The sequence below is a fragment of the Zootoca vivipara genome, chromosome 7 (genome assembly GCF_963506605.1).
Source record: "Zootoca vivipara chromosome 7, rZooViv1.1, whole genome shotgun sequence".
In the NCBI taxonomy this organism is placed as follows: Eukaryota; Metazoa; Chordata; class Lepidosauria; order Squamata; family Lacertidae; genus Zootoca; species Zootoca vivipara.
The window spans coordinates 35,101,608-35,123,624 of NC_083282.1; the positions used below are offsets into that span (position 1 = coordinate 35,101,608).

General features: G+C 41.1%; 2 protein-coding genes across 10 annotated transcripts in view; one reads left to right on the forward strand and one right to left on the reverse strand.

Moving 5' to 3' along the window:
* The window catches only part of EFCAB7 (EF-hand calcium binding domain 7), a 61,381-nt gene extending 43,531 nt beyond the window's left edge, over positions 1–17,850 (reverse strand). For 4 of the 9 annotated variants that reach the window (XM_060276850.1, XM_060276847.1, XM_035121576.2 and 1 more), the window contains exons 1-8: positions 17,733–17,837; positions 13,748–13,867; positions 12,219–12,406; positions 8,284–8,495; positions 8,046–8,132; positions 4,969–5,164; positions 3,991–4,115; positions 213–354 (exon numbers count right to left, since the gene is read on the reverse strand). In XM_060276850.1, coding sequence (XP_060132833.1) covers positions 213–354; positions 3,991–4,115; positions 4,969–5,164; positions 8,046–8,132; positions 8,284–8,495; positions 12,219–12,405 — 949 coding nt within the window. In that variant the 5' untranslated portion in view covers position 12,406; positions 13,748–13,867; positions 17,733–17,837. The other 5 variants (XM_035121577.2, XM_035121578.2, XM_060276849.1 and 2 more) reach the window with 5 other exon arrangements.
* Positions 17,851–17,890: 40 nt separating this feature from the next.
* Positions 17,891–22,017, forward strand: part of ITGB3BP (integrin subunit beta 3 binding protein) — a 37,029-nt gene continuing 32,902 nt past the window's right edge. The window contains exon 1 of the mRNA XM_035121584.2: positions 17,891–17,966. Within this exon, the coding sequence (XP_034977475.2) occupies positions 17,962–17,966 (5 nt within the window). The 5' untranslated portion in view covers positions 17,891–17,961. The remainder of the gene's footprint in view (positions 17,967–22,017) is intronic.

Genomic DNA, 22,017 nt, shown 5'->3' on the forward strand with positions numbered 1-22,017 from the left:
ATGCCGCAAATATTAACATTTATGTTTATGTGGTGTTTTTAAAATGCTAGAACTAAGAATTTGCAACCCTGCAATGGTTACATTTTATCTTGGGCTGCTCTGATAATCGCTTGTGCAATTCTATTACAGGGACATCTGCCAGTTGTCCATTCCTTCATTTTTTAAAAAAAGTTTTCAACCCTTAGTTGTTTTTTTAAAAAATGTATTCCTACCTTCCATTTCGTGAAGGTTCACAGGATTAATGGTTATGCATACTGTAGATCTCTGAGATAAAAACAACTTATATTTATGACTAATTATCTCTCCATTTTCCTCTAAGAAGAAGCATCCTTTGGACTGTGTGTGTTGCCATTCCTAGAGACAAATCAAATAATTAATGTATTAGAAGTTACTTAACATAAATCCTTGCAAGGCAGTGACTTTGCCAGTCACTCCTACCATCTGTTGGCCAAGTGGTTCTTTAAGTATTAAAAGGTTAGTGTTCAATCTTCTTTTGAAGATTTATTTTCCAAACGTTATTTACTGCATAATCCTTTGGCTAATTGGAAACTGGAACATTTCCCTTCAGAAAATTTGCTTGTGACAACATCGTATCTTCTGATACAACTTAGAACAGTACTGCTAACAACAGCAATAATAACGCTTATAATTTATATGGCACTTTGAGTGTTGAGAGTATGCTACGTACATGATCTCAGTCATCCCTATAACAACTCTTTATGGTTTCCAGTTTTATCCCACATTACAGACAGGGTTGCAGAGGATGAGAAACAGTAACTTGCTAAGGCAACCTTGTAAATTCTTAGCTAAGACAATGTTTCAATCAGACATCTCACTATTCACTCTTGTTGAGACTGCACTATATTGGCTCCTAATATTTAAATGCCAGAGTGGATTTGTATGTCTCAAATAATAGAAAAATTCAGCTGCAATAATTCTGCAGAATACATTGTCTATGTTGTGGAAAGGATTGAAAAATTCAGCAAAAACCCCTAACTGGCCTGTTATGCATCTGGAGAGCATAAGGTGCTGCTACAGACCCTGTATCTACTTGTAAACTAAGATAATACAGCGTTCTTCCAACTGATATTTGCACATTGTATGGCTCATTTCAATTTGCAGTGTAGTGTGTGACATGGGAAAGAACAAAATGTTGAATAATAAGGAACATCCACTCTCTCAAAAACTGTAAGATTAAACAGTGAAAGTATACAGTCATACCTTGGTTTAAGTCCGCTGCGGTTTGAGTACTTTCGGTTTAAGTACTCTGCAGACCCAGAATTGTTCACTTCCAGGTTCCATAGCGCGCGCATGTGCAGAAGCGATCTGCGTGGTGCATGCATGTGCAGAAGCGATTTGCACGGCGCACACATGCACAGAAGTGGTCTATTGGTGCTTCGCGCACGTGCGAAAGAGGCGCTCCATTTAAGTACTGCTTGGGGAGCAAACGGCTCCCCGGAACCAATTGCGTCCTTAAACCAAGGTACCACTGTATTAGGGAAATGGCCATGGCTTTTTAGCTTTGGGCACAATCAAATCAGCGAAACTGCCATTCATTTTGCCTAAAATTCCCCATACATGGTCCAATGAATTGAACAGGGCTTGTGGCTACAATCCTACTTAGTTACTTTGGAGTAGGACTTGATATCATGTATGGGATGAAGCTGCATAATGCCACTGTGTTTGCTTAAGCATAGAATGACTTTTTGTACATGCCTTGCTAATTGACACGGCAAATTTAAATCATAGGAATGGTTATACTGGAAAAGTATACTTGTCTATGCCTAAATCCAAGAGAAAAGTTGACCCAAGTCAAGTGACAAATCATAAATGATGGCATCTACTGCTGTTTGCAATGAATTTTGGCATGGAATTCACCATGTTTTCTGGTTAGCAGTATTTCAGATGGATTTTGCTTTTTTACATATTCTTCTACATTTATTTCATAACAACCTATTCCTACATTCACTAGAACACTTACAGTATAAGGGGATCACAGGTTCTACTGCTCTTTTATATCATGTTATTTTGGAGTTGCCTATCTTCAGTACAGGACAGTTGACTAAGATGGATATTTTTGCAATTTATCACATACACTGCTCAACTTTATATAGCATAACTGGAAGGGCTCTACTATGAATGCTTTGCAGTTATTCTTATGTGGTAGACTGAAGGCAGGGTTGGGTTATAAGCATATAGATGAATGTTCCTCGTAATTTATCAAGCTTTCCCGATTGTCAGGGGTGTCTGCAATTAGAAATTGCAATGGCTTGGATTTTTATCATGTGTTTCTGAATTTTTTTATTTGCCCCATAACCTGTGAATGCTGCAATAACCAGTGTAAAGTAGACATCCAAGTGTTATTTGGGTTTTAGATTTCTGCTGCACCTTGTGATGGGAAAGCAAATTCACATATATCCCCTATTTGAAGTCGGGGACCACGCAGTTCTCCTGTGGGGCAAGAGTCTGCTTTCCTTCTTTGTGTATTACATGTAGTGGGAAAACAGTTGAAGTGGAACTGGTACCTAATGGTTTGAGGTAATTGCAGTGCTCAGAAAAATACTGGAAAATATCCAGACATCTGAAAAATATCCAGACATCTCAACTGATCCTGTCCTTTCTAGCAGTGCCCACCTGTTAGGAAGCAAAACCTTGTTTCGGAATACTCTTGTCCCCCCTGCAAAAACACCTCATGCACAAATAACTATCAGCAGAATACTATTAAGAAATACACAATGGTGTGCAAGTCAAAAGATCAATGACAAACTTTTATTAGCAAAAATTTAACAGAAACCTACTCAGAACACTAAACTCATCTTTGGGAACTTCACTATTTAAGCAGGGGGTGGATCTCTCTTGTGATGACCTATCTGATCATTCACTAACAGCTTAGAAAACTAGTTTTCATTACCATCTAATAGGTGTTTGAAACCAATTACAACTAGTAGAAAACTACTGTATGTGTTTTTATAACCAACAACATATCATCTTTGAACATACTGGAATTACAGGCTAAATTGCATAGGGGTTTGGATACCTAAACACACAGAAAAAAATCCTTAGAGAGGATGCTTTTAAATTTTAATATAGAACAAATGTCACTGTCTAGCAATGTTAAAGATATAAAGGACTTCAGAGTTCAATAACAAATACAGAGTTGTTATTTGAAACAAAAATGTAACTCAAGAGAACAATCAGTTCAGTCTTCTAGCTGCAGTTATATTATGTGGTCATAACCATTCGTTCTCCCTTACACAGAGGTCTCAAGGTGCACATTTTTAATGTATTTTAGCAGTTTCCAGTTAATGTTTTATATTTCTCTAGCTATTATTTTCTGCTGAAAGAAAACTAGTAAAGGTTGAATCAGGAAAGAGAAAACAAAGGGAAAAGATCAATATTAACACTCTACAAATATTGACTTAGCAAAGTGACTTTGTTGTCTTTCTCCCTTAGGAATGGTTATTGAATGGATGACTTATTTAAAAGAAATTACTTGTAAAACTTATTAGTCTAAATAACAGTCAATATTTTCAGGCTACAGTGTATATTTACCAATTAATGTCTTCTGATCTGTGTACGTTTGAAGATATTTATTTCCAATTACCTTGCCTATAGAGGGCTGTGATATATAATCTTTCAGGCTACTTAAGCATTTAAAGTACTAATAAATTATTCAATTTTGCATTTCTCAAACAGTCATTAACAATTTTATCCAAGAGTGCTTTCCTTTATAGAAAAACATGTTTTGTTCTAGCAAACCTTCACACCTGAAAAATGATCCTAAATAACGGGATGTCAGCAAAACCAACATTATATAAAAATGTTTATAGTGTTTTGCAACTAGAAATCTCTGTGTGCTGTGTTGCTGCCCTTGACAAGCAGTTAATAAAACACAAGCTATAAAAGAGAGAAAAATTGCTTTCTATTTAAAATGCAGTGTCTATACCTGGTGAGGGGGAGCAAGAGTCAAACTAAATTAACAAAGTCTACCTTTGCAGCATTTGCCTCAATGAGCTTCGAATGTTTGTTGCTGCTGGCACCCATACTGATAGTGGAAGAAACAGATGCTTTGTAACTTGGGGCTGAGGAACATTGTGAAGAAGTCTTGCAGTGACCTAAAATTGCAGAGTTTTATTTATAGCACTTTATTTATGAATATTCACATTCATCAAGTGAGAAAATAGATACAGAATGATAAATATACCTTATAGTAGTTAATCTGGTCTGGTAAACTGATTTGTGTTTTGCTGGGCCAGTATATGTACTGGAAAAAATTGGTATCTGCTTTGATTTGCACTAAACTTGCCAAGTCTACTGGCAATGAATCTCCAACCCAGCAGCTGCCAAGTGATATTTGCACTAAAAGATTAGAGAATCTATCAAATCTATTAATTCAAACATTAAATAACCCACATCACAAAGTTGGTGTCATATAATACTGTGCTAAATCTTATCAGGGTAAGGCCAAATTCAAATGGTAAACTGCCCTTTTTAAAAATAGAGTGGACATTCTGCCAGCTTTCAGTGAACCAGCCACTCACCATGCATGAAAAGTTCATTTGCCAAAACACAACATAGGGAAGATCTCTGGTCCAAGGTTTGTTCTTAGCTTATTTGGAAAAAACAAACAAACTGCAAATAAGGTTCAGAATACACGAAAGCCAAACTGTAGCTTGCTTCTTCTGTGGCATTGCAACAGTGCTATTGGGATATGCTGTGTGAACGGGGTCACTCAAACATTAATCAGCTAATGCTAGAGAAAGAAAAAATGCTGAAATGAGGGATGTAGCAAAACTTCTTTTGAGCCTAGGGCTTTGGAAATGAGACATTTCTACCATTGATAAAGCAAATATTTTTAGTGAAATAAATGAGCACACATTTCAAAAAAAATCTATATCCAAGGTGTCATGTAGGGGGGAAATACAGACGCTCCATGAACTAGAGCTTTCCTGTTTGAAAAATTATTACCTCTTTTTAGCATTGGTTTGGATTCTGTTTTCCTTGCAGTTTTTGGTATTGTTTTTGATATTAGTGATGTAGCCAGTTCTGATGAAGTCTCAAGTTGACTTCCAAACTGCTGACGCTTCAGTTTACTGTCAACCTCCAGTTTCTCTAGTGCATTCTTCAGACATTGCTCATTGGTTGTCATATACAATTTACAAAACTGTAAACAAAACACACACACACCTTGGTCTCTTAAGTATTTTAGAAGGAAAATAAACAGAGGCACTACTAAGCAAGAAATAGATCAACAGATAAAGAATATTTCTTCTGTTAGTACAATCCTCATCTTGCTTTCATGAATCAAACTGACCACTCTCCAGTGGCACAATAAAATGGAGACATGATTCAATGAGGAGATCATACAACTGAGAGAAAATAAAAATGAAAGGTACCCCAAGATAAGATTTATATTGTCTACCAGGCATATTTGTGGACACTGGCTTTTTATGTCTAATTTTAAATGGAGGTTTCTTTTCTTTTCTAGATGGGAAACTTTAATGAACAACGTAGTCATTTCAAACAAGGTAAACTCCAAGATTAACAAACTGCAGATAACATAAAATGAACAGTTGCATTTTTTAAAGATCATTGCTTTAGCTATGACCAGAAAGATAGTATTGTGATAGATGATACTGCATACTCGAGAAAGTATTTGGAAGGAACAGCCTTTAAGCAACACTTATTTTATGCATATACATTCCTTATCCTATTTCTCTTTGCTAAAAAAGGCATGCTCTTCTATATTCACTGTGAACTCTTCAACATTGTCAATATAGCTCAATGGGATACTACTCCTGTTCTGATACTCTCTACACTCCTTCTATTTTTAAGTATTATGTGGTGGACATGCCCCCAAGTGAGAGACTTCTGGGAAAAGAGTTATAATGAATTGAAAAAAGTGTTGAAAAACACCTTTGTTAAGAAACCAGAGGCCTTCTTACTTGGGATAACGGGGGATGATATACCTAAGAAAGATGTCACCTTTTTTCTGTATGCCACTACAGCAGCAAGAATATTATTGGCAAAGAATTGGAAGAATGAAGAAGTACCAACTGTGGATGAATGGCAGAAGAAATTGATAGAATATATGGAACTGTCTGAGTTGACGGAGAGACTCCGGAATCGGAGTGAAGAAGCAGCGGAAGAAGATTGGAAGAAATTTAAAATTTATTTGAAAAATAAGTGTATAATAGACTGAATTTAATGGAAGTGAGGGAGATACAAAGAGGTTGTAGATAATATAAGGGTGTGAAACAAGTACTGATAGAAAATAAGGATAAATTAATTAAGAAGTAAGATTTAGATTGAGTTTATAAGGATAAGATATAAGAGATATAGCAATAATGTAATATTGAAGTAATAATTAGAGCTTATATAAGATTTAGAATTTACTAAGTATGAATTGCAAAGAACCGCAGTAGGAGGTGGAAAGAGGAAGTCAATAGATTAGAAATAAGGTTTATAAGTAAGAATTTTTGTTTTTGCATTTTTCTATTTTTTGTATTTTGTATTCTTTGTGTTTTGTATTTCTTTTTTGTGTATTGTATTTTTGTATGTTTTTGTTGCTTGTAAAAATCTTTAATAAATACATTTTTTTAAAAAAAAATTAAGTATTAACCTTGATGTCTGCCATAAATATACAGTTGTATATAGGGTTGTGTCCAAAGGTTTATATTTGCAAGCAGAACTGAATTCTGCTCACACAATGGGATATCATCTGCCTCCCCCCCCCCCCAGTCCTAAAAACTGCTCTGGAGAACTGGGGGACCCTGCAGAGCAGATCTGGGGTGTGAGTGAAGGTTGCAGGGAGGAGAGAAGGATGACTTGCTGCATGAGCACAAGTCTGTCAGTGCAAGTTTGGATTTCGCTGATACATGTATGATCTAGCTAAGATTCCTGCAGGGAGTTGGACTAGATGACCCTTGGGGTCCCTTCCAACTCTATATTTCTATTATTCTAATACACTGAGACTTACAGAAACTCTCCCATTAGTAAAAAGCTTCTTCATTTCTAGCATATTGAAAGAGTGTCACATGAGAGAATTGACTGCATATTCAGAGAAGCTCTTCCATTTGCACAAGTTCCTTCTCAAGATATTATTATAGCCGACTAGAGTTTCCATGCTACAGCATGTATCTTCCTTATTTATCATGGTTGTCATACTGTAACACAACCTCTGATGCACTGTGGTGCCTCACTGTGAGAAGTCTTACACTCCTTTGCCAAGCAGCACATTGAATAGCACTAATACATTTTCTCCCTCCACTCCTAGTACTTTGCATCCAAGACACAGTGGTGATAAGATATTTATAAGTACTAGCTACATTACCATATTAATAAGCATACTTCAAGGTTGCAAACCTATACCTTTACTTTGTCAAAGGCCAACCACATTGAGCTCTATTGTTCATGTCTGCAACATGAAGAGCTGTTCTAATATATCACAACTAAAAACTTGCAATTTTTTAGTGCCTGACATACTTTTCTCTGAGAGCATGCACTGACATTCAGATCCTCTAACACCTATGTATCACATTCTGAACTGCTGGAACCTCCTTTGAAAGGATTACTCAAAGCTGACCAGGAAACTTTGACACCATGGAAATATCCTATTAGGCGTTTAAGAACCAAATCACTCTCACTTATTCAGCCTCACCATTTGACACCCTTGATACTTGAAAAACAGCACTGCTGGGCTCCTTCAATCTACTGACCTGGATTAGTAGCCATCTCATGTAAGTAAGTCAAATATTACAGGTTGTATTCGAAGTAATGCAAACAAAAGTCAATTCATGTAATGAATTTCTGTCATCTCTTGTTTAAGCCCCCTGAACAGCGTGTCAGGGCTCAGGGGACCTCCACTTTTATAAGCTGCTTTCCCCCAATTTTTACCCATTCCAACTCCCAATCAAGACGGCACCACATTGAAGACCTTTCCTGAGGGTGTAGTGGGAAGGAGAGGGCAGGAAATCCCCAATACAAAAGCATTTGTCTGTTTGAGTAACTTTGGATACAAACCTATGTAGTCTTATCCACTATACCTTGTAATAATCAAACTTTCCATCACTGTTCACTTCCACCAATTCGGTGATTGCATTAATTTCATCAAGGGTCATTTTTTCACCTCTCTGCAATAAATAAATAAATGTCAGTTTAAGTTGTAAAGCAATGAAGTTCTTATGCCTCCCCGCAAACAGCAATGACTTATTAAAGTTTAAGCCCTGTGGTTTATTTGAATTGTTAAAAGTATCAGTCCTAACTACCCTTTGAGGTACTTACAGTTGTAAGAAGTTTATGCAGCTCACTATGTAAAATACAGCCCTCATTATTTACATCTATTTTTGCAAATGCTTTGAGCAGCTCTGTTTTCCTAACAGGTTCTTCTTGTTTTAAGATGAAGCAAAAATCATCAAAATTCAGTGTGGTGGTTTGCAGCGTCCAGTATTTATTAACTGTCTTCTGAGATGGATTTCTTCCAGCTTGCTGAAGTACTACAAAATAAACGGGGTGGGGGTGGGAAGCATTCTGTGACACTGACAAGACTGTGTATATATCATTTTCTTACAACACTCTGTAAGTAAATACTACTGCAAATTACTCTTTTCCACTCCTGTAACCCCACTGTGCATTAAAGGCCCACCAGTGCAATTCCAGGAGGTATTTAACAGCTAGTATAGTATTTGTGCAATCTTTCCTGACATAGCAGGTGCTGGTGCAAGAACAATGTGACTACCAGGGCTGGTCCAAGACATTTTGGCACCCGAGAGTGAACTACCAAATGACCACTAGCAGGGGAAAAAGGAATGAATGAAGATCTACAACAGGAACAAGAGGGTAATAAATATATATATTGGGAACAAGGGTGGGAGACCAGCAGTGCCTCCGATTTGCCAAAGGCTGCTGTAGAGGCTGGGGGGGGGGCTGCCAAGGAGGCAGCGCACCCAGCCTTCAAGGATGTTCTGCAGCTGTTGCTGATATTATGCTTAAGAGCTTGCAACTGCCTAGCAGAATTTTCAGCTTCTTTTCCTTTTTAATAGCAAACCCCAATGATGAGTCACAAACTACTTTTGAATTCTGCCTATACTGTATTCCAAACTAGTTTGGCCGAAAGGCTTTTGTTCAAAAAGTGAAGTCTAAAGGCCTGTTGGGCATTTGAATCTAGTTGCACGGGTTGCTGAATTGTGGTAATTGCCTGCAAGGTACATTTTGCTATGTGGGTGGGTTTAGCTTCTTGGGAGGCAATTTGGCATCCCTCTTCAAGATGGTATTCATTTTCTTATTTTTATTTTTATTTAAAAAACACTTTAAAACTCCAACTCTCTTGAAATATATTGTGAAATTCTGCTGGTTGGTATATTATTTATACTTACTGGGAACTCAGTACTTTCTGTGAACTGCTAACTAGTCTCCTCAGACTATTTTTATAAGAAGTTCTTTTCTTGTACTCTTTAAATGTACCCGATAAAAAGACTTGGACTCTGATAAGTGTCTACAGAGACATTTTAGCTCAGGACATTACACTGCATTTCATAAAATAAGTACAACTCATATAAACAAGAGTTTGAAGAACTAGGTTGTAGATTACAAAGCAGAATCTGTGTTATTAATCAAACACCATATAACCATTGCCATTCTGGTGATTTCATTCCTAGCCAGAACTGAACTCTAAGCCTTGACATAAACCTGTCATAGCTGCCAAGTTATCCCTTTTTTACAGGGATTTTCCCTTATGCTGAATAGGCTTCCTCGCGAGAAAAGCGAAAACTTGGCAGCTATGAAACCTGTAATGGGCTAAAACATGTTTGTTTGTTTTTTCTAAAGATCCAGACATCTCTTTAAGAATATGGAAAGCTTGAACTCTCCGTTGTCTTTCCTAAACTGACCTTGAAATGCACATGGCCAAACACATGCCCTGTTCCCAAGTGACATATGGACAGAGATGAAAGAAATAGCATAGAAAATAGTGAGTGAGCATTTGTTCACACCATTCATATTTAAAATCCAGATTATCTGATGCTAACACAGATTTACAAACAGTGATTTGCTAGACTGATATTAGTGTCACACCATGTAAGGCTACTGTATAAGAACTTTGACTCTGAAACCATCAGAGTACAGTATTGTGTAAAAATGTAGAAGGTGGGATGTAAAGTACAATGATCCTTTGATGTATATTGATGCCAATATATAACTAATTAATAGCAGCAACTGCAAAGAAAGGATATTACAACAGGATGCAGAGTTTATCAAACTTTTTATACTTTTGTTCTCTTCTAAACATACACTACCGTCTATGTAACATTCCAATGCACCACCAATAATCTGTTCTGTGGGTGAATTTTTGCACAGAATCATGCCTTTACTGCCCATTCTGTCTCCCGTGTCATTTAGTTTCTATAGGAAACCATTGGGAGCTGTCATCTGGGGATTTGGAACATGGTGTCATAAGTATGCTGATGACACATGGCTTCATTTCTCCATTCCATCGGAATCAGGAACGGCTGCAAAAGTGTTGGACGGGTATCTGGAGGTAGTGATGAACTGGATGGGGGCCAGAAAACTGAGGTCGTATCCTCAGAAGATAGAAGTGCTGTAGATGGGTAGTTCCCATGTCTGGTCATTAAGTGTACATCCCGTTCAGAGCAGCGTTTTGCTACCCTTGAATATGAGGTTTGCAGTATTCCAACTTATCACTGGTTAATGGAGTCTCAAATAGCTTCTGCGTCTAGGAGTGCTTATCCCCAGATTAGGCTGGTTCATCAGCTACACCTGCTCCTGGACTGGGACAGCTTGGTCTCAGCTGTCCATGCTAGAGTGACCTGCTGCTGGGACCACTGTAATGTGCTCTATGTGCAGCTGTCCTTGAAGATGGTCCAGAAGCTGCATCTAGTGCAGAATGTGACTGCTAGGTAGATAAATGGGCCAGTCCAATGGGACCCCAGTTCTGAAAGGACTGCACTGACTACCATGGAGTTACTGGGCTCAATTCAAGGCATTAGTACTACTATATAAAGTGCTAAAAGGCTTCAGACCCAAGTACTGAAAAGAGCACCTTCCCCAATAGCAACCATATCAGACTATGATTGGCAAGTGAGGCCTCACCACTGGGAACTACCTGGTTAGCACTGAGCTGTCGCAGGGCCTTTTCATTGGTGGTCCCTCGGTTGTGTAATGCCCTGCCTAGTAAGGTGTGCCTGTCTCTATGATTTTTAATTTGAAAACCTTCCAAGCCCCACATTGAGCAAAAGATTCCTGCATTGCAGAGGGTTGAACAAGACAACCCCCATGGTCCCTTCCAACTCTACAATTCTATGACTCTATATCCTGCTGGACTGATTTTTTAAATAAAAAAACCCACTGATGGGTTTAAAATTAATTTGCAACTTTTCCCATGAATAATAAAATTATACTGATTTATATAGCATAGTTATTAATCTATACATGCAGAATGAGTGGGGTTGTGCCCTTTCTGTGTATCCATCAAAAACAATATGCAAAGTGGCTATTATTTTTGCCACTCAGTGGAAATAAACTTACTTCTCACCTTTCGTAGGAAGAAGAGAGTTAGGTACAGATACTATTTTGAACAGGGATGTGGGTGGCGCTGTGGGTTAAACCACAGTGCCTAGCCGATTAGAAGGTCAGCGGTTCGAATCCCGATGGGGTGAGCTCCCGTTGCTTGGTCCTAGCTCCTGCCAACCTAGCAGTTCGAAAGCACCTCAAAGTGCAAGTAGATAAATAGGTACCGCTACAACAGAAAGGTAAACGGCGTTTCCGTGTGCTGTTCTGGTTTGCCAAAAGTGCTGGCCACATGACCTGGAAGCTGTACGCTGGCTCGCTCAGCCAATAATGCGAGATGAGCGCCGCAACCCCAGAGTCGGTCACGACTGGACCTAATGGTCAGGGGTCCCTTTACCTTTACCTTACTATTTTGAACACAGTAAGATGCTTGGCCTGATTTCCTTTCCTTGGGCCCCCCTAGCGTATCCCCCCTAGTGTGCAGCAAGGGTAGGACACCTGGGGTTCTCCCTGACGCACTTCAGTGAGTGTCCACCCAACAGTGGTTTGATTATAGAGAAATATGGCACATAAATCGTATCAAGGTTTCTTAGATCCATTAAAACAGTTAACATGTGCAAGATATGATAAGCACTCAAATATATTACCCACTGCTGGAATTCATGATTTCTCCCAACTTAAAAAAATACACTCACCCAAACACAGTTGTTCTTTTGATTTAATGTTTTCCAAGCTGCTTTTGAAGACAGCTAAATAGGCTGCTCTGCAGTTCTTATAAAATGTCTCCTCTTCATAATTCTGGGATCTTTTTGCTTGAGAACTTTCCTGGGATGGGGTCTGATCACTGAAGAGGGATGCATTGCTCTCCTGACTGCCAGCCATCCTGTGAATAATGCAAACATATCTAGAGCCTATTTCTTTTATTTGCATATTTCAGTATCACATCACCATCTGTCCATCCCTCTCAGGCGGGAGGGAGTGTTTACTGGACTTTGCTGTGAGCTTCTGCTTCTGCAAAAATGGGAATAGTCTGCAAATATGTTTTGACGTATATGTTTGCATTTCTTTTTAGAATATTTATATACCATTTGATAGCCATCATTTTCAAAGCCGTTCGCAATAATAAAATAAGATTTGCAGGTGTCTCATATTGCCCTCACAATGATAGACCCAGCATACCATGTACTGTCTAATCTACTAAATGATATTGTATGGCTCCTTGTTTTGTTTCTATCAAAAGCTGTGGCGATGAAGGGTGGTCTGTGGAGTGGAGTTGTTTTTCAAAGGCTCCTTTCCCCAGTCCCCGATGTTTTCCTGCAGCCGCTACAGCTGCTGCAAATTTTGCAGAAAGTATCATTGGCTCCCAACTCTTAGAAATGGGTGTTCTCTACCCAGCTCTCTTGCTGGAGTGGTGGTGGCTAAAGGAGGTCCTGGGGAGCAGCTATTTTAGAAAACCCAGAGTTCCTCTGAAACAGCTGGAAAATTCTCATTATTACATAAAAGTTTACACATTACACTGTAGCACAATATAGATGCAGTGGAGAATGAGGCATGAAGGTGGGATTATTACGGCAGGACATCCCATAATGACTAAGACTTGCTCTGCAACAAAGAATTTTTTACCTTATTTTTTAAAAATCCATCTCATGCCTGGCATGAGTGTGTATTAGGTGCAGGAAAAACACCCAAAATTCTTGTACTTGCAAGCTCTCTGAGTTGTGTGCATCTGTTACCTCACATCAGAATCAGATTTTGGCATACCACTGAAAATGCCATTTCCCCAGTATCTACCAATGTGCGTTGAAAGATGAATCCTGCATGTGGCTGGCAGGTGCACTTGACCAGCTGCCCACGGGCGAGCAGCCAACATGTGCTGGATTGCCATGTGAACAGGCTTCTCATTCTATTGAAATGGATTTGATTAAACACAAATCCTGGCTTTGATGAAATGTATGGGAATTTCTGTCCCTAGCACAGGCAACATTTCCACCTTAAGTTGATCTAAAACTGATGGTTATAAGGTAGCGGTTTCCAAACCTTTGACCTTCAAGGTACCATTTCCACAGCAACTCATCTGTCAAACAAGACCTAAACATCCACCATGAAGCTCCCTGCATTCCAAGTGATTCTTGGGCATGTTCTAGGGTAAGCTCAGCTAACACAATGCACTAGTTTACCTTACCATTGCCCCATGCACTGTACCCTAAACACACTCAACACTTGCCTGTGGCTCTTTGTTGCAGGGAAATATCTATTCTAGGAAGCTTGTTCACCACTGCCATTTTTTTCACCAAGGAAACCAGATTAACCTCAAAGGAAGCTCAAGGATTCTCCCAAGCATGATCTGAAAATCCAAGGTTTAAATATTAAGGTGTGCAACAGCAGAAGTGTGAACATCTCAAGAGGGAATGGGTAGAAACTACTTCATTAACCTTTACATTCAAGATTCTAACAGGTCAGCTTCTCCAGGTCAGCTGTGTAACTGAATAAAGGACAATCAGACTGGAACACAGTGAGAAAGTTTAGGTAGACCAGAAGAAATCTGGTAGGTTAATCAGGATTCAGGTGAGATAGGAGGCTCACCATAAAAGAGCAACAGAATAAAATATATGATGCTACCATATGCTGAGTCAGGCCGATGGGCCATCTAGTTCAGGTACCTGTTTTATTTCCTCCATGTGACTTATAGCATCTTTGTGGGGGGATTATTTAGATTAGAAAAATTGTGATTTCAGAAGCAGGGAAAATGTAGCACCTGATTCTATGTACAACTGACTGAGTGATTAGGCTGCAATTTTATGCATGCTTATATGAAAGTAATGTCCACTGAAATTAATAGTACTACTTTCTTACAAGTAAATGGGTTATAGGCATGAGGGTGACAGTCTGATTGTCTTTGGGGCAGTTTATTTCAAAAGGGCCAAGTGGATTTAAATGCAAGTGTTCTGACTTAATGGGTTTGTGAATTGGCCAGCCCATCACATGCAGTAGTTGCCTGGATGAAAAACCTAATAGCGCAACAAAAGGAAATTGTATAGAATAAAAGGACCACATAAATGCATTTTCTTTTTAAATAATTGATATAATTCTGCACAGCCTTTCCTCACGTATGGTTAGTAAATGTCAATAGTAATTTTCTTCTATAACAAAGGTGATGAGGGTTTTTAGAAGGCCATCACAGAGGGGCATTAAATCGTGTGCTACTGTTGGTCTAACAGCCTGCAACATTATTTTATCCAGTGCTGACTTCTGAAAATATATTCCACTATAATAAATTGAATATTTCAAGTTCAATAACAAGACAACAACATAGGTAGGGTCCCCTTCAGGACTCATTGGAGCCTTACTCAGGAGGCCTAAATCACTCGCACCTTCTTGAGTTATATAGGCCTTTTACACTTGGGAAAGAAAGATAATAATCGCTTATCATGGATGAAGTACCCTATTTATAATGCACAGACCGCCTTGCCTGACAGTTTCATATTACAGTGGCATAAGAAGGACCCAACAGGGACACAGTCCAGTTACTGCAAACGGGTGTCACTATAATAATTAAGCACCAGTGTTAGCACACACAAAGGAAAGCGAGTTCTAGCCAATGAGGGAAAAGAGAATAAATGTTAATTTTCCAGTAACCAGTTTTATCAAATATGAACACTTGTTTATGCTCCTCAGTTCTCTCATTACTTAGCCATTTCTTATTTGGGCAGCTGTGCAGCACAGAGATGTTTCCAATATGTTACTCAACGTACAGCATGCAAGAGTTATTTAATAGAGGGAAGCTCTCTTGCTAAGGTTATTAAAATATAAACTTCACTGATAGTGCACTACAGAAATATAGACTACTAGGGAACAATTTTGTAGCATCTACTGTTGGTGGCTGTAGACAATCTGACTGAATTTTCAAATTCTAATTTCTGTTATTCAACATAGAATAGATGGCATTAAAATCTCACACCTACATTTCCCCCCATTATTTATTTAAAATAACTGCCCTTTCCAATTGTACTTCTGTGCCAGTGCAGCCAGACTGGAACACACCATACACTTCCAGAAGCCAGCCTCAATTTAAATTGAATGTACTTGGGAGTTAGAGCATGTCCAAATGAGATTCTTACTGGGAACTGAATGTACTAGATGCAGCATGTCCAGTTCCAACAAAGGAAGACTTTGCCAGTCCCCACACCTGTCCACACTTGTGGCAGTACAGTAACAGGCAATGTTTTTTTTACACAAAGGAATACTGTACAACACCTTCCACATACTGCTATGTCCTTTTCTCAAACACTGCTTACTAAGTGCCTACTTCCAAACAGAGTAAACATTCAATAAATGCTTATATTTGTAAATAAGTTCAATTAAAATACTTGGGATTGAAGTATACTGCCAAAAATATTCACTCTGAATGACCATTTCCTAGACCCCAAAGTCAAAATCAATGACCAGGAGCAAGATGCTAAATAGCCCTCAGTGCACACAGAGGAGAAGACTGGGTGATGTGATGAACAGAAGAACAAGGTAATAGGCATAATGGCTGTATCCTAATTTTAATACATTAAATTTTATGGGTAAATGCTGCCAAAATTTGCTTGCATTATTGTGGAAAACTGGCTGCCTAAGAAGAACTCTCCCAAACTTACTGAAGGAAGAAGAGTTTTCCCTGCTAACACAACTCATTTGTGTGATACTATATTACAGAAGTCCTGAAGAGAAACAGTGTTTGGATTATTCTCAGCAGTACTGTATACTCCCTCTGCAAAAACCATGGGTGTAGCCAGGATATTGTTGGGGGCAGGCAGGCTTTTTGTTGGGTAGGGCAGAACCTCAGTTTGCAATGTATTTTTATTGATTTGGGGGGCAGCTGTCCGTCCGTCCCCGTCCCCCGGCTAGACCCATGTGAAGCCATATTCTTTCAAAAGGCCCTTACAAACCAATCCATGTTTACTCAGAAGTAAGCCCCATAATTCTATGGGATTTATTTCCAGATAAGTAAGCACACAACTGCAGTCAAAATTACCTGTGGAGATGTTAAAAATCTGCGTAGACTCAATGCAACTAAGGTGGAAGTGGGATCAAGCCTTCGATCCCTGCCTCCAGTGTACAAGTTATACATGCATGACTGCACAAGTTTCATGTACACAGGAAGTCAACACATAGGACACTAGGGGTGGGGAAGGCTTAAATCAGACAAGACACTGTCAACTGCACAGACAATTCCTTATTCTACCATGCAGACCAGCCCCTAAATCAGTGCGCGCAGTTGACAAGTAATGCGTGGTTTGGGAGGATGACATACTGAATCATCTGATTCAAGGATTGTAAGCAAATTGTAACCCTAGAGTAAGGCACATCTAGTTACCACTTCTCTACAGTTTCCTTGCCATGCACAGGAAGTAAATACGCCTGATCAAAACCTGTAACCAACCCCCAATGAACCAGCTCCTACCATAATAAAAGATGTTGCAACATTTTTGGTACTTTTTTTGGGGGGGGGGTCATGAGAAGCACCTTGAGATCTTGTGATGAGGGGCGGTACATAAATGTTATTAATTTAATTAATTAATAATCACCAGTGCTACTTTTTTAATAGAAAAAGATGTGCTGGAGCTCACCAGAAACACTTCCCTTCTTCTTCTCTTAGGATAGCAATGGCGCTCACCTGAGAGGCGCCGGAACTGATTTCCTGTGAGTTCCCTCTTGGGGGGGGGAGCCCTGATAATGACGACGACGACGACAACAGGTCTTTAAACTTTGCCAGATGGAGCTCCAAAACCTAATGTCGAAGTCAGAGCTTGGGCTGTGATCTGCAATAAGTGCATCTAGGCACCAGCAGAAAAAGGCTTTTCCTCACCTCTACAGAGGGATAGCTTCCCAGCCACCACCACCCAAAAAAAAAATTACCTGAGAACACAAGAAAATGCACGCACTCCCATTTAACCCCCCCCCCCAAACCGGCAAACTACTCGACCGTGACACGATTCAGAAACGAAGAGAACGACGCCTCTTCTTTATTTGGATCTTAAATCCGAATTCCGTGACTGGGAGACACTTCGCTTTTGCAAGTCCTCGACAAGCTTGTGAGAACAGCCGTTATAACCGTCGTGATAATGAGAGGGGCGGAGGTTGCTGTGGGGGGGGGGGCGGAGAGAGAGAGAGAGAGAAAATATAAAGGACGATGAGACGAGAAGCAAAAGAGAAGAAGATCCGACCTGGCCTTGGGCGATTCTGTGGCCCTGCCTCCTTCGTTGCCGTCGCTAAGTAACCCGCGTCCGCCTTTTGTCAGGCCGGGCAGAGACCCCGAGCTTCCAGGGTCCGCCGCCTTCTTCCCCGCAGACTGGCCGTGTTTCTACCCGGAGCGCTTTGAGAGCTGCACGGCGGGAATCTCAGTTTCAGCGTCGAGGGCGGGGAGGCGAATAAAGTCGTCGGGCGCCGCCGGACATGCCGTGAGTCGCGGACCCAGCGGGGCAAAGGGTAGCTGGATAGACGGGCAGGACCTGGTGGGCCCACAGGGCATTTCATCCCCCCCCCCAACACACACCCCTTCCTTATGAGTATTTCATTTCAGCTGGAGAGAGCTCTATGTAGGTTTTTTGTATACCTGTTTAGGGAAGTTTTAAATGTTTGGTGTTTTGTCCATTATTATTATTATTATTATTCTGTTGGGAGCTGCCCAGAGTGGGCGGGGTATAAATAATACATTATTATTATTATTATTATTATTATTATTTTATATTATATTACTTCAGGCTGAGGTCTTCCTTGCACTGGTCTTCGTCTACTACTCCAACAAGTTCTCGACGCAATGGGAGTACATTAGTAGTGCTTCGGTTTCTTTTGTGTTGCTTCTCCAATTAGGCTACCATACACTGAGCACATCAAAAGCAGGACAGAAATATAAGCGGGAACTGTTGTGGTGTGAAAAGCTGTGTGAGTTCAGCTGCTGGTTGTTTATGACGGGGTACGCATGGGTTGGGAATGACACAGTGTGAGTGCTGCCCCCACAAACTGCCATCTCATTGTGAATTCTCAATAAAAAGGATCCATGGAAGGGAACCATAGGAAGAAACAGGAATGGCAGATGTGCGTCTGAGCCAGAGTCAGCCCCCGTCATAAGGCAGGGTGAAGCCACTGCCTCAGGTGGCAGAACCCCCCCCCCGGTGCCCCATCGCCACCATTGGTGCCGATTTGGGGGGGGGGAATCACGGCCATTTCGCCCCGCATTGGCGAGATCTTGCCCAGAGTCAGCGCCAATGGTGGTGCCACTTCTCTGTCAGTGTCAGATGTGACAAAGCTTGCAGCAGAGCAGGTGGCGATGGCAGGAGCAGGTAGGTGGAGTGGCAGCAGTGGCAGGGCAAGGCGGCACTTCTCATTTCGCCTTAAGTGGTGAAACAGGATGCCGCGCCCCTGCTCTGAGCATATGTAGAGTGTTTTCTGCTTACCAATACAAAGCTTAGTCAGACCCATTTTAAGTATGTTTGCTCAGTTGAAAATCCCACTAAGGACACAGTCCTGATCTCATTTTCCTGGGAGTTAGCCCCATTGAATACAGTCTGACTTACTTCAGACTAGATGTGGTTAGGATTGCACTTTGAGTTTAATGAGACTTATCCTTAAGTGGGTTTAGGTCTGCAGCATTGCCCAAGACATTAAACACAAGTGTTTGAATATACAGAATTTTAAAAGTATGTAGTAAAAATCCTGCTGTTCCGTCCTTTTTCCAAGTACACCCCCCACACTTTATATTTTATTGCATACTAGTGTTCATTGAAGCTGTACCTAAATGTGTTTCTCTTACAGTTTATTTATTATTGATTTATTATTGATACATGTAGCACCAGGTGTTCTATATAGAGCTAGAAAGGTCTCTGTTCTGACAAGCTTATAGCCAGACAGAACAATTCAGGGAGCCTTTGGCGCAATGGGTCAGTGCATCTGGCTGTTAACCAGAAGGTTGGTGGTCCGGGCCCACCCAGGGACAGCTGTGGGCAGGATTCCTGCATTGCAGGGGGTTGGACTAGATGACCCCGAGGGTCCCTTCCGACTTTACAATTCTATGTTTCTAACTGGGCAGATACACTTGTGCATATCTTGTGTGAGGTAGGCTACATCCTAACTGTTCCTGATTATGGGGTTTGGGGTGGCAGTGCTTCCATTGTCTCCAATGAATCAGAATAAGGCAGCTGCGTATGTTCTTCTGAAACAGGCCACCTTAAGATGATAGGAATTGGTGGAGGGGTCAATAGATGTCTAAGGCATGCTATCTTTGAGTACAATCGTGGAAATGACTGCTGATAGAAGAGTTGGTCATAACCTCTTCAGGTTATAGCATAGGCTTCAGGTTATAGCATGCTGACTATCTCCAAAGGGGGGTGGGGTTTATTGGTGTTGGCAAGAAAAATAATGGGCCTGGCTTCCCTCAAGTCCTACAATAGTGCAGTCCCAAATCTAAAGTAGCATATCACAGTTACAGAAGTTACTCACAGTGTTGCTGTGAGTAATGAATAAGATATCGCAGAGCACACTCCTAATCAATCCCCTGATGCTGATGGCTGGAAGGAGTTAGGACCATAGCTTCGTGTCTCTCTGCTGGCCTCTACCAGTGCTGCCAGTGCAGAAGATCTCTGCCATGGTGGAGACCAGGGCTGGCTTAAGCATATCCGGCACCATGTTGCAAAGAGCCCTCCGGCACCCCCCCCAGCAACTCCAAAACAAGGGAGGGGGCGGTGGAAAATGTCCTCTGCCTCCCCCACCGCCCCGAACCCTGGGGTGGTGACGGCAATCAAGCAGGAAAGCGTGCTGGTGGACATGTTCTCTGGTGTCGGGACGCCCCGAGAAGGCTGTGCGCCGCCTTTCGCCAGGAAGCAGGAGGAGGACAACGACCGGGAGGAGGGCCGTCTTTAGCAGAAGCAGAGGCTTGGGAGGGAAGCTGCGCACAGCTTCCATCCTCAGCCTCTGCGGGGATCACTCCTCCTGTGCATGCTTGGGAAGGAAGCTGCACACCCGCCAGCCATATAGTTGGCAGGGTGCAGCTGGCGGGCGTGCAGGGAAAGGGGAGGCTGCTGGCAAAGCTGCGCAGCTTTCCCACTTGCTAGGGCGCCCTGAGAGGCCGGTGCCCTGACGCAACGAACCACTAAGACCAATGGGAAAGATGGCTCTGGTGGAGACCCCAGTTGCACCCAGGCAGGTGGATAGTGTTAAGCCTCAAAATGAGGCATTACATGGCCAAGCAGCAAATCCAAAGCCCCGTGGAACGGGGTCCCTCAGCTACATGAGCCTGCAACTAGCATACTGACAAAGGGAAAAAATACCCTCCACCTTTGTTCCTGATTGGTGTGTGCCAAGATTGCAGGACTAAGGATCAAGTGGTGGATATTGCACCCCACTCTTCTTTGAGCCCACTTAGGATTGCTCTGCCACTCATTGGTTACTTCCTTTAACAACATTGACAAATAGTGAGCATTACCAACAATAACTTATGAATGGATAGATGGGATGGAAGGAAGAAGACATTTCCCCAAAGGGTCCATCCGCCATACCGTTCCATGGAACTGCTAAATACGGTAGAAGGATTTAGCTGTTGCTCTTCCTGGACTCCTAAACATAGCTGCCAAGTTTTCCCTTTTCTCGCAAGGAAGCCTATTCAGCATAAGGGAAAATCCCTTAAAAAAGGGGATAACTTGGCAGCTATGCTCCTAAGTTAAACTAACTTTGTATGCAGTCCTGTACATATACTGTGTTTATTTAGGAATACATCTCATTGAACTCAATAGGACTGATTCATGCCTAGATATGCATAGGACTGCATTGTTAGTCTCTATCCAAACCAGAGTCAATGATGACTAGAATTCACATTTTCATGCATTTCCTTTGTTCAGCTATGGCAGTCTAGTTTGAATGACAGGCTAGTCCATCTTAAATAGAATTTATTTTCTGATACTGAAATAATATGAGGTATAAACAATGATGTGAAATAAATGCAACAAATGCTTCTAATGCGACTTTTTTCATAGTGGAGCCTTGAATTTCCCACCCTTTAAATTGGCAATAGTGCTCCTACCTGCCTCTGTTACTGTTAGTGCATTGGGGAGGTAAGCATTTATGTTGGGCACAGTGGTGGATGGTGCCTGTTTGGACTTGTAGGGTGGAAGGCAAGGAGGCCACCAGTAGGTGGAGCCAGAGCTAATGGCAGGTAAAAGGGGACCCCTGACCATTAGGTCCAGTCGTGACCGACTCTGGGGTTGCGGCGCCTACCAATTCTAGTTTTGTCCCAATCCTCCTTGCTGAGTTCCTGCTGCTTTGCCCCTCCCTCGTTGTTTTGCTGCTGTGCAAAGTCGCTGTTTTACTTGCAGGTTGTCCAAACCAAGCTTGTTTCCCAGACAAACCCTGAGCCATAGGACAAATTTTGATTATAGCTTAAATTTTTGATTATAGTTAATCTGCAGAGAGCTAAACCATGAGCCCACATGCTAAACCAAACCATGGTTTAGCCCAGCA